We start from the raw sequence: 12,303 nt of genomic DNA on the forward strand, positions 1-12,303 counted from the left end.
ACGCACCTGTCTGTAGGCGAACTCTTCGAGACTTTCACGTGTTTGGGCCACCCCAGAAAAAGGGTTCAAGGGAATCAATGATTCACGAATTCAGAATTTCATTTCATGTTCAGTTAATTTAATCGTTCAAAACGTCAAGTTTCGATGATTACATTGTTCATATCTATTCACTCCTACCGACGAATTATTCACTTAATGAATCGTCGGATATTTTCACTATAAATAATTTATACATTTTATATACATTATCGAGACACTCATAATGGTTGATTTTTATATACAAAAAATTATTTCACTTAATTCTTCACGTTAGATTATATGTTGTTCACATAAAAAAAATGCCAAAAGTGATACCACCTCGTAATTATATTCATTACTTGATTATCACTGAAAAAAAATTATGTAGTAGCAGCAGCGGCTGTCAACTGCGAGCTATTCTGCGGCAGAAATTTGACATTGATCATCGACAGATCAATCATTTTACGCTGATATTTTTTGTGAAATACCATCGCCGCTGAGTGAGTCTTAAACACAATTGTTGCTGTTCCCTCGCCCATGCTGATGCTCTATAACATCATAAATTAATTTTCATATTAATTACCATCTGGGTAATTATTTATGCTAACTATATATGTAATTGCAAGAGAGGGAGCTTATAAAAATTATATAAGTTATTCGCAAATGTTCGTCATCAAAAGCAACAGCAAGAAAAGCCTAATACTGTAAAATACATAGCAAAAATTGAAAGCCAATGGTTTGTAAATAAACGTTTAATTGAAGCAATGGAGGGAATAAGCATTTACAAGGAAAAGCAGTGGATTTATTCTATCAATACAAGAATCATGCGTGAAAAAGCATTACAAGAAGTCTTAAATGACCCGATGGCCTCAACAATTAATTTTAATTGAAAATAATCACCTCAAGAGTACCAATTCCTTGGCACATACGACGAATTTGTGGCTCTGAAGTACTGGCTGCTAAATTTTCAATCAAAATAGTATTTGATTTACCCTCAGTCAGTCTTTTTCCCTGCACTGGCTTCTGCAGAACTACTCTATTACTCTGGACAGTTCCTGGAGCTTTCTTAGCTGTTCCAGTTGGGACTTCAGAGACCACGACTTTTCTGAGTGTCGCAGGTCTGTCTTTGACAACGGTCCTGGCACCACCGACAGCTTTCTGTAGTTGAAGAGGTCCCTTCTTCGGAGTCTCTGCTGAAGGGCTTTGAGGCTTGGTCTGGGACTTCTGAAGGTTTGACACTGTCTTTTGAATGGATGTTGCCACTCGGGCATTGGGCAACTGCTTCTGAATGACCACTCGCCGAGTTGTAACTGGTTTTTTCGAGTCTTGAGGAGAGACTAACTCCTTCGGGGGCTGAGTATCGGGCACTGCTTTCTCAGACGCCTGCACAGTCCGCACTATTCTCACTGGTTTCTCCACCTATAAACACATTTTTGTTGTGAAATAGAGGAGTTTGTTTCATTGAATACAACGAAAGTCTGTTGTTCACTGCTTTATTTCAGAGATGAAAACTTACAAAAAAATAAAAAATAAAATATACTTATTAATTATTTGATTGTTTTTATTCGAGGCATTCGTGCGGCTGTGGTTTGAGGACGTCATTAAAATTACGGAAAAATAAAAAAAATATTACAGTCAATTAAGTACTTAATTAAAAATAGAGCTTCAAATTGATTTGTGGCACTTGCTAATTGATCACTCAAGTGGCTTCCAAAATAATTGTTTGGATAGCTTTTGTAATTATTGCAATAATCAAGTATTAAAAATATTCAGTACGTCTGATTGCTGAGGTTATTCTTGCTCAGCTGTTCTAGTCGGAGATTAAAATTTTTTAAAATTTCCTAGGGGAATTATTGATCAAGGTACCTCGGTAGCTTGTCCGGTTGTGGCACGAATTCTCGGCCTCGCAGTTGCAGATGTTTCGGAGAGATCTTTCGATAGTGGTGTTATCGACGATTTGTTCTCCTGTTGGTGGTCTGAAATAATCGATCGGTCAGGTTTATCGACTGTCGGTAAAAATTCCGATTTCAGGTTTAATATTTTGATGGAAGAAAAAAATAAAAAAGGAGGTGAAAAACAATTAGTCGAGCTTGGCTGATAATTTAATCTAGTTCATGGGGAGCTTTTTGATATTTCAATATCTAAAATAATTTCTAATGTACTGATCAGAGAATGAAGTGGCGATAGCCATGGGAAATCAACAAGTACCATTGTTCTTAAGATCCTTGGAATCCTCTCCGTGTCTCTCCAATGCTGCTTGCTTCCTTCGATTCTCCTTTTCTTGGAGAATTTTCTCACGCAGACGTTTCTGCTCTTCCATTTTTTTTCGATACTCACGCTCCTCTGGATCCATTTCCTCCTCCTATTGACCAAGAAAATGACAATCAGTATTAGAATTTCGAATAAAATGTTCTTCATAAAAGTTCAGTCTTCCACATCAGCCGAAATCTATTTATTTTTACCGGAAAAGGTTTCTGATGATCATCGAGCTCTGCACGTGTGTCAGGACTTCTCTGTGATCTCATTCTCTTAGGACTCCCATCTCGTCCCCTGCTCTGTGGCTCTGGAGTGCGTTTCTGGCCAAGTCTGGTGGCTGGACGACTGGATGAAGTCGGTGGTCTGGATCTCTGATCGTAAGAGTCATTGTGGTAGCTGTTACTCGGGGGAGGAGGTCGAGACCGCGGTGGAGGGTCTCTCGATCGTGGAGGTGGACTTCTGTCTCTGTATCTTTGATCCTAAAAATGATAATGATGATGGACTAACGACATTTGGATTCTTTTTTCATACTAAAGCGATTTTTATCTGATCTAAATCTCTTTTTGTGTATTTTTTTTTTTGAAGAAAGAGTAATGATATTTACATCTGGATAAGGATCTCTACTATCAGATTTATATTTATCATAGTCTCTGTAGCTGCTCTCACGCCCGTAATTACTCTCTCCAGAGTAACTCTTCGAGGGGCTTAAACTCCTTGTCTTCGCCTTGTTCTCTTGCCATACGTCTGAGAAATATGCGTACGGATCCTGAAAATATATTGAATACAAATTCTCGTCTATAACTTCTCTACAAAAATCAGAATCAATCAATCAATGAATACTTGACAGAATAAGTTCAAGGAATTAATGGGTAATTTACTATTGAATGGAATTGAATATATACTTACGTCACTCTTATTCTGAGTGTAATTTCTCTGATAATCCTGCGAATTTTCTTGATTCGTAGGGGGATTGAACGCTGGCTGGCCAGGATAGGGGCCGGGATTCGGTCTAAATTGTTCATTTGGGTGGGGGTGGACGACTGGAGGTTGTTGAGCATTGTCCCAAGGAGGTCTTCCTGCATAAATAAACGAGAAAAAAAAATTAAAATTAAAATAAAAAATGATATACTAGTGGAGTTTATTCTCTACATAACTGAAAAACTACTGAATCTATGATTTTATTTGGAGGATAATTAACGATTTCAAAAGATCTGAAAAAAATACCTTCACTGGTTTGTTGCGAATTTCCCCTGAAGTGTGGATTAATCAGGATCTTTTGCGGGATCTGTACACTAGGAGGTGGATGTTGCTGATGGACTACCGGAGGATTGAACTGTCCAGGAGGTAGATTGTTGTAGCCAGGCCTGCCATCGTACGTATTCCTGGGTTCCCAGGGTGGCTCCTGAAATGGTTGACGAGGCTCGAAGCCAGGCTGTCCCATGGGGACATTCTGATGGGGATGAGGTACCTGATGAGGGAGCTGATTGGGTCCTGGATGCCTGAACGGAATCATGGGTCCCTCGGGCGGTCCTGGAGGCATTCCTGGGTGGAGTGGGTGCAGTGGTGGTCCCTGATTTCCTGGCACAGGAGGTCCAGGCTGCATGCTCGGCATCATGGGACCTGGTGGCATCATCGAACGTCCTGGTATGTCCTGCTCGTGCTGAGGTCTTGGAAAGTGCTGGTTGGGAATGAAGCCTGGATTCATTGGGCCATTGAATCTGGGACCCAGTCCACTGGGCATTGGACCACGGGGCCGGAAGTCCATTGGGGGATTTTGGTGACGTGGAGGGCCTTGGAACGGATTTGGATTGAATGGACGTGGCTCGTTGAAGTGGGGACGAGGGGGTCGGGCAAATTGCTGGAACTGATTCTCCGGAGGGTACATCAGCTGTGGAGTCATAATGTTTGATGGACCGTTCTGGAAGTGACGGGTGTCCTGAAGGGGAGGTCTGTACTGCGGCTTTTGCTCGTCGAACGAAGGTCGAGCCATAAATCTGAGAGGAAAGGAATGTGCATCAGCTCTAGGAATAATTTTTATCATTTTCAATTTTTAGGTACTACACTAATTAAAATAAATAGAATTATAAAACAATAAAAAATGTCAACTTACCGTGGGTTGTAATTTCCGGCATTAACTGGATATCTGCCACCCCTGACGCCCCTCATAATTCCCCGTCCTCTGCCCCTTCCCCGAAACATCGGTCTGTTCTGTTCAGCCATGACGACGCTCTCTAAAGAATCCGGAATATCGTTATTCATTTTCGGCGATATCATGATCCTCTCATTTTGAAATCTATTTCGTCTCTCCCTGGCCTCCTCGCCCTCGTCCTCCTCCACGATCTGTCCATTACCTCCTAGGTCCCTCTTCATCAGTTTCTCCCGTAAATCCCCCAATCCTGAATTCATCTGCCCTTTATCATCGTATTCACAGCGACGTTCGTTGTAATAATTTCCCCGATTATCACCACGTTCATCATTATAATGACTTTGGTTATGGCTATCAGTCTCGTTCCTATACTCGATATTATCATCATCACCCTCTAAATCGTCTAGGGCATCGGTCACTCCTAAATCCAGCACATCGTCTGTTTCCTCTTCTCCCTTATAGCTATTCTGCTGCTCGAGAATTAAATATGCCAAATTTTTTTCATCAATTATCATACACTCCTCCCCCTCTCGATTTATAATTCAAACATTTTTCTGCCTAGGCACTAACTATCCTTCCACTGACTCATTAATAATCTTAGTCTATTTATGTGTAATTAATTAATTGTGAACATTATTGTAAATAGTAAACGTGTCCTGGAGGACAAAAATCAATTTTTCGAGTGATTATTTTCAATCTTAATGATTATCTTCAATCTTAATTTCCTCTCGATGATCTTGACAATGTGTCATGATTCAGTGTCAATAAGGTACATCTAACGTGCGAAACGCGATGTGATTGGGCGTGGAGGACATTTTTCGAGATTAATAATCGCTCGGATATTTTATATAAATTTTTCATCGGTTGTACCATCGATTTTCATTGTTAAAATTATGAAAATTTGATTCTTCGGTTTTGGTTACAATTTTGGTGCATTGTAGCATTATATATTTTCGCAAGACATGTTCATTTTACGTATAACTATTTGTATAATGTCATTAGTTAATGAATTTACAACCGCACGTGTGACTGACTTTTTTTGCAATTTTTAAACACGTCTGATCGATAAAACATCATCAAGAATTTTTTTTGACAGTTTGTTGGAGATATTTGGACAATAGATGATGCTCCAATGCATTAGAACATCGTAGTTACATCAATCTCACATACATTATCAGATAATCGCGCGCACACTTCACTGATCTCCCGGAAAATGTTTATTAATTTTTTTTGCTTTGAAAATTGAGAGATTCAATGGCTGATCAGATGATTTATTCATCACCAGAGACAGAGATCGACAGAAGAATAAATTCCATTGATAACAATTATTTACAATGTCAATAGTCAATGAAAAACCCTGAATTATTATTTCGTGATATAGAATGACAGCAAATGTTTTTCTTTGCGATTAATTTTCATTGTTGATTAAATGACTTCGGATTACATGAATAACAAAGTTTATTTTTAATATTGCTGATCGATACGATAGTTGGAGAATTGAATTGAGAGGGTCAAAAATATGTGTTTGCGGTGAAAATGATAACTGTGCCGATCTCTGGTCAGAAATAGCTGAGGAATTACGGCGGAACTAAAAGTCAACAGCAAAAGTCAATGCTTGTTGAAGAATAAATACTACAATTGATTTCGGGGCAGACTTAGATGGTAATACAATAGATACAAAGATGCTGTGGCAATTGACAGGCAAGGAAATAGATATATTCTATTGGATGGGAATTATTTCCTCCAGCTGACTGACTTTTCTTATTTTTTTCTTCCGCATTTTCGAACTGTTGAAATGGGAAGATTTTTTAGGTGAATAACCTAATTATGTGCAAATAAATGTAAATATTCTTTCATTTAATTTTTGATTTTTAATGAATTAACGTATCTTCCAAGATTTCAAATAATTATTCAACTTTGCACTGAGATAAAAGTTGAGTAGAAATAGTCCTGAGGATGTCTTACGATTTTTCCGATGAAAAATACATATTCGACTGCTAAACGTACTGTGATTGGGAAAATTTTTCTCACGAACTGGCCCATGGTTGTGTGGGGTAAAAATTATACTAAAGGTCGTGGCAATTATTCACGTTCACTGAGATAATTTTTGATGGTATGGGGGTAAAGTTTATTTAGAAAATTTTTCTGGGTCAATGAATTAAAATTCCCACTGCACCTAGTGCTTGATAATTACTTGTCTTATTGTTTTGGTAATTTTCCTCCAACTTTTTTCTCCGTGTGCAATTGTTATCGATTTGTACAGAATTTTCGGAAAATTATAGACGCGAGAGATAAACGCCAGTATCGCACACACACATACGATCCAATTACAAAGAGACGATAAAGAACTTAAAAACTACTTAAACAAGCGTTTCACAAAAATTGGGTAAACATTTTACACTTCAATAATCATCATTTTTTCAATGGGATTGTGGATGGAGACATTGGGATGATCAATTGGGAGTAATTCTCATGGACTGAAAAATGGGCAAACTCGTGAGTCAATCTATAACGAGGGAAATGCCGTGATTAATGCTGAGGTGCCAATGGGAGAGGATTGAGTATCGTTGAGGAATATTTGCGAATTCATGTCTGAGAAACAAGGTGGGGTATTTACATGACTGATAATATATAACTGTAATTATATACTATATATTTTTTCACAATTTTGAGATCTTTCGGATGATTATTTTAATTAAAAATCGGTCCTTGGAATGAGGACAATTTAAATGGCTAGCTCACCCTGTCGATTTCATAGTCGTCAGCCAAGAGGGCCTCCTCCTCGTCGTTTCCCAGGTCGTACTCTTCATCGCCGAGGTCTTCGTCCAATAGAGTATCATCTCTGCAAAGATAATAATTTTTTTTATTAGTATTCAGGGGGCAATATGGACAGATATAAAAATACTGAATAATGAATCGTGAGAAATTATTGAAATTGAAGTTCAGAAATATTTTCTGAGCTACGCAGTTTCCTTTAGAATTCATCGATTAGTTCAACCCTCAAATTGTGTCGTCATTCCCGGTAGGGTTGTCCTTACAAACTAATTGTAGATAATGTTTGTGTTTTTCCGGGACAAAAATTTACTCCCCTATTTTCCCTTATTACTGTTCACTCACAAACCGATTGAACTAAAATGTCTCTCCAAACACAACTTCAAAAGAGGAATGTGACAAATCAAATCGCCTCCAATCGCTAATATTTTTGGACATAACGGTGCGATTAAAACGAATGAAATCTCATTTCAAAACTTGAAAACATACCTTGAAAATGAAAATTAAATCACAATAATTCACTCTGCCGTTCTGGACTAATCGGCCACCAGAGACGATTCGCTCTGCCCCACTTCCCCAAGCACAATTCCCCTCAAACCCCATTATTCCGAGGATTTTCACGATGTTACCCCATGATTTCGGGGTGAATGAAGTATGAATTACTAACAGATATTTCAGGTAGTCAAACAATACTTTGCACTTCGTCATTGTCGCCAAACTGAACGAATCTAACCTCAAACTCCGTTGCCCACCATTTTGAAGTTGTGCGGTATTCACGGCGAAACAAATGAACGAATTCAATCGAATTTTGATAGTTCGTCATTGTTGGAATGGAATGCATCTCAACTAAGCATTAAATGATCATTTTCAACGGGGAAATAATGAGAAATTTGTACTTACTGATCTGACATTGTCTCCTCCCTGTGACGGCTTGGTCGAATCGATCACATTTCGGGTAGTTTCGAGCTTTCTCGTGACGTATTGACCCACATCGAATGGCGGCCAGTTCGATTATTATCGATTAATAACCGGCCATGCCCTACACATGTGCTAACCTAACAAAAACAACACTTGAACACTTGAAATAAATTAGAACTTCGAAAACTAAATTAATATAGGAATATTCGATGAGTTGATTTTATTAGGCCGCCATATTTGTTTTTTTCCCTCAACGAGGTTTAATATTTTGTGGACGTTATTGGGGGCATGTCGGGCCTATCGATGATCAGGAAATTTCGTTTGTTCCGGGGGAATAGTTTATCCAATTTTTTCCAACGGGGAAGAAGCAGGAAATTCGGGGGAGGAAAGGGAGTGAAGGTCTTGGGGATCGAGACGAGCTGTGATGACACTGGAGTTGCTATTGTTGATGACAGTGGAAGGATTCTGGGAGAGGCATTGCACTCTCAACAATCGACACATTTGCAGTGCGTTTTAACCTATTAACAATTATTAATCATGATTAAAAGTCGTAGGTGACTCGACACAATTAAAATGATTGATTTATTTTCCTGATTTTTCCATTTGACAAATTTAATTAATTGTGAATAGATATGGAGGTATCATACCACCGGTGGCACGTGACCTCCACCGAAAAAACATCACTGACGTTTGTGAGAAAGCCCTGAGACAAGCGAACTTGAGGGTTCGAGATGTCGATGCTATCGCGGTGACTGTCAAGCCTGGTTTGGCCTTGTCCTTGATGATTGGACGAAACTTTGGGCAGTACCTTTCGAAGATAGGGAATAAACCTTTCATCCCTGTTCACCACATGGAGGCACATGCCCTGACTGCTAGGATGTCTGAACAGGTAACCAAGAAGCATGGGAGCATTGACAGAATGATTGAATTGATTAAGTAATTAATTGTTTATCAATCATTAAATCATTTCCCTTGGAATCCATTCAACTAAAGTGATAGATAATTGTTTTCGTTAGAATAGGTAGACTTCCCGTTTTTGGTGCTTCTGATCTCCGGTGGACACTGCTTGCTAGCTCTTGTCAAAGATGTAGCCGATTTTTACCTTTTGGGGACTAGTGTGGATGATGCTCCTGGTGAAGCTCTGGACAAGGTGAATTTACATTTTGAAAATGATCTTTTTTGGTATTTTTTTTTGGTTTTCTTCTTCATCTGGCTTTTTCCACATTTTCAGATCGCCAGAAGATTGAAAATAAGGAATATCCCTGATTACGCCGACATAAACGGTGGAGCTGCGATAGAACTGGCGGCGAGCAGAGCCACGAACCCTTTTCAGTTCGAGTTTCCAGTGCTAATGTCTCACTACCGAGACTGTAACTTCAGCTTCGCTGGGCTGAAGAATTCTGCAGCTTCTACGATACAGAAACTGGAGAGGGATTATGATATTGTCGGCGACAGAATCATTCCGGATCTGGAGAATTTTTGCGCTTCAGTCCAGTTGTGCATCGCCAAACACATTGGACATAGGACCAAGAGAGCTATGATGTTCTTGGATAGGAGAGAATTGCTTCCCCAGGACAAAAAAACTTTGGTAATAATTCGTTTATACAATTGTATAAATTTGAAGTTTATGAGGTATGGTAAATCATTGAGGTTTTTTTTTTAAATAATTTGTTGATGCAGGTTGTCTCAGGGGGTGTCGCCTGCAACAATTTCATAGCAAAAAGTCTCGAAATAATCTGCAATGAGATGGAATATCGCTTCGTGCGTCCTCCACGAAAATTGTGTATGGACAATGGGACTATGATCGCCTGGAATGGAATTGAACGGTGGAATGCTAATGTGGGTGTTCTCAGGGACGCTGTTGAAATAGAACAAGTTGAGTTCCAGTGCAGGGCAGCTCTGGGCACAGACTGGACGAACCTTGTTCGAGAGGAAAGTATTCCCTGCAAAACGGTCAAGTCCAGGGAATTATACCCTCGATGAAAATATTTTAGTGAATCAGAAAGTTTTTATTTTGTTATTATTTACGCAAGGGAGGTTTGCGAGGGAAAAATCTTTGGACTTTGGAAAATCAATAGTTTTGATTGACAATTAAAAAGCTCCAACATCCATCACTTTACCTTAAAAAACTATCTCTTTAATAGTTCCATTAATATATGTACAATGTTTTCATCGTTTAGACACAACAATTCAAATAGTTATTGGTAAATGTCGTCTAGATTCTTTTTTAATTTTTTCATAGACATCAATCTCCCCCGGAAGTTCCTCATTCTTCTTCAATTCCTCCTCTGCCTGTTTATCGAGATTGACCCGTATCCTCTCCTTAACGAACTCGATCTCTTCTTGTTTCTCTAACCCCAACGACACAGTGAGAATTTCATTGAACTGCAGTGGCACTTCTGGACGAATTTCTTCGGAAACACGATCGAAAGCACTTTGGAGATCGTACAGAGCTGGCTCTATCTCCTTGAATTTCTTCTCGGCATCTGGAGTGTCCATTTTGTTGATCACCAGTATGGAGTGCATGTTCAGGAGGTCGGGCTTGTAGAGCTCCAGCTCCTTGTTAAGAAGGATAACTGTCTCGAGGCAGTTGCGGAAGGTTCGGTGGACCGACAGTCGAAATCCCTGAATGTCAACGACAAACACAAGGATCTTGCATCTCTCCAGATGCTTCAGGAATTTATGCCCCATTCCCACGTTGACGTGGGCGCCTTCGATCAGTCCTGGAAGATCTGCTACTGCGATTTCTCGCATATCTGGGTACTGAACTACTCCGAGGTTCGGTCGTACAGTTGTGAAAGGATAATTAGCAATTTTTGGTTTTGCCCTGGAGACGGACCGCAAGAGAGTGCTCTTGCCAGCGTTGGGGAAGCCCACGAGTGCAGCGTCAGCAATCAGTTTCAAATCCAGAGTCACAACTCTATGCTCTCCCTTTTGGCCACTCCAGCCAGTCTCCTCACAGCCTCCAACCCCTCCACGAGCTATGATGACTTTGGAGTCTGGTTTGTCAAGATCTCCTGCAAAATTATTAAAACCCCATTCACAAGAAATTCCTCAAAATCAAAATTTCCCACATTCATATGATCAACTTATTTAATGAAATCCCCAAATGGTTTGATGAAGTTCAACTTATCAGGAAACGTTTTGTGGGAGAAGAACATAGTCAGCAAAGTTCATTAATTCACCTAGAACAGCACCATTCCGATCGAAAATGGTGACACCCCTGGGCACAGGGATCTCCACATCCTCTCCCATGACCCCCAGAAGTCCCTTGAATGTGCTCTCTTCCCCATGGGGGGCGATGATCTTCTTGTTCCTATACTTCCTCTCGACATCGAATAAAGTCAGTTCCTCGGTGGCAGTGGCATAGACATGTCCACCACGTCCCCCCACACCTCCATAGCGAGGCAGGCCCATCCCCCCAGTGCCACCACGTACGTAGAGCTGTATAGAGTCTAGGAAGCCCTTCCTCATGTATCTCCTGGGCTTCTGAATGACATAAAGAATATTTTATAAGCAAATCCTCTTCTTTCTGATGTCAATCATGAGATTCACGTGTTATTCTGCACTTACTTTTGCCTGGTAGGCGGCATAACCTAAAAAACGCGTCAGAAGCACCATTTTTTCGTTTTATGTGAATTTTTTCGTCGTTGTGAAGCACATAATAGGCCGGTTACACTGAAATCCTCCAGATATGATGGTTTTTTGGAGCTGTTATGATGTAGTTGGCTCAATTTTAGTGTAATGTTTATTGGGGACTTTCAAAGGGAGCATTTTAGTGCCCAATTTTCATACAGTTCCAGTGACTAGAGTTTCTCCCCCACTCTATCTAATTCTCACTTGTATTCATGTCCCCCACCACTCAATCCATTTGATACCTCAACGGTTGCTCTTTATTTTTGAAGCTGCTCGGCCATCATCGACACGCTGCTTTATCGACCGAGTTTGCGACCCGTGTGATGCTTTATCGACCGAGCATGACACCAATACCGCGCATTATATGAACTGAATTCGTTTAATCAATTCAAATGACTTTTCAATTTAAAAATTACTTAGGAGTGAGGATAAAATATTTGAAGACTTTTCTGCCAAATTTCAGGAGTAATTATTTAATGATCTGTGTATATATATGTATACATAGATATGGATATATACAGGTATCATAAAAAAATTGAATTGTCGAAATTCTTTTA

General features: G+C 39.7%; 3 protein-coding genes across 4 annotated transcripts; 1 reads left to right on the forward strand and 2 right to left on the reverse strand.

The window, feature by feature from the left end:
• Nucleotides 1–96: 96 nt before the first annotated feature.
• Nucleotides 97–8,238, reverse strand: LOC135168536 (RNA-binding protein 33-like). 2 transcript variants are annotated; one of them, XM_064132823.1, is made up of 11 exons: nt 8,093–8,238; nt 7,163–7,262; nt 4,385–4,890; nt 3,499–4,268; nt 3,181–3,350; nt 2,879–3,040; nt 2,481–2,753; nt 2,227–2,380; nt 1,885–1,994; nt 919–1,437; nt 97–566 (listed from the first exon to the last, which is right to left on the reverse strand). In XM_064132823.1, the coding sequence occupies exons 1-11, from the start codon at nt 8,101–8,103 to the stop codon at nt 399–401; spliced, it is 2,943 nt and encodes a 980-aa protein (XP_063988893.1). In that variant the 5' UTR covers nt 8,104–8,238; the 3' UTR covers nt 97–398. The 2 variants fall into 2 exon arrangements, with proteins under 2 accessions (XP_063988893.1, XP_063988894.1); XM_064132824.1 differs by having other exon boundaries at nt 4,385–6,926; nt 8,093–8,109.
• Nucleotides 8,239–8,398: 160 nt separating this feature from the next.
• On the forward strand, nt 8,399–10,093 carry LOC135168544 (tRNA N6-adenosine threonylcarbamoyltransferase, mitochondrial). Its single transcript, XM_064132838.1, has 5 exons — nt 8,399–8,616; nt 8,741–8,999; nt 9,132–9,260; nt 9,342–9,698; nt 9,791–10,093. The coding sequence occupies exons 1-5, from the start codon at nt 8,399–8,401 to the stop codon at nt 10,091–10,093; spliced, it is 1,266 nt and encodes a 421-aa protein (XP_063988908.1).
• A 132-nt stretch (nt 10,094–10,225) lies between these two features.
• LOC135168546 (GTP-binding protein 10 homolog) lies at nt 10,226–12,247 on the reverse strand. The gene is made up of 3 exons (XM_064132841.1): nt 11,684–12,247; nt 11,296–11,599; nt 10,226–11,127 (listed from the first exon to the last, which is right to left on the reverse strand). Exons 1-3 carry the CDS (start codon nt 11,729–11,731, stop codon nt 10,301–10,303), a joined length of 1,179 nt encoding a protein of 392 aa, XP_063988911.1. The 5' UTR covers nt 11,732–12,247; the 3' UTR covers nt 10,226–10,300.
• Between the last annotated feature and the right edge of the window lie 56 nt (nt 12,248–12,303).

Source organism: Diachasmimorpha longicaudata, chromosome 13, assembly GCF_034640455.1.
Source record: "Diachasmimorpha longicaudata isolate KC_UGA_2023 chromosome 13, iyDiaLong2, whole genome shotgun sequence".
NCBI lineage: Eukaryota > Metazoa > Arthropoda > Insecta > Hymenoptera > Braconidae > Diachasmimorpha > Diachasmimorpha longicaudata.

Coding starts and splice junctions, on each gene's coding strand:
- LOC135168536 (XM_064132823.1), bottom strand. Junction 2,381..2,480: donor ATCATCAGAAACCTTTTCCG/GTAAAAATAAAT, acceptor CTTGGTCAATAG/GAGGAGGAAATGGATCCAGA. Junction 1,438..1,884: donor CAACCGGACAAGCTACCGAG/GTACCTTGATCA, acceptor ATGTGTTTATAG/GTGGAGAAACCAGTGAGAAT.
- LOC135168544 (XM_064132838.1), top strand. CDS start 8,399: ATGTCGGGCCTATCGATGATCAGGAAATTTCGTTTGTTCCGGGGGAAT. Junction 9,000..9,131: donor CTGCTAGGATGTCTGAACAG/GTAACCAAGAAG, acceptor TCGTTAGAATAG/GTAGACTTCCCGTTTTTGGT. Junction 9,699..9,790: donor CCCAGGACAAAAAAACTTTG/GTAATAATTCGT, acceptor TTGTTGATGCAG/GTTGTCTCAGGGGGTGTCGC.
- LOC135168546 (XM_064132841.1), bottom strand. CDS start 11,731: ATGGTGCTTCTGACGCGTTTTTTAGGTTATGCCGCCTACCAGGCAAAA. Junction 11,600..11,683: donor ATGCCGCCTACCAGGCAAAA/GTAAGTGCAGAA, acceptor TATGTCATTCAG/AAGCCCAGGAGATACATGAG. Junction 11,128..11,295: donor TCGGAATGGTGCTGTTCTAG/GTGAATTAATGA, acceptor ATAATTTTGCAG/GAGATCTTGACAAACCAGAC.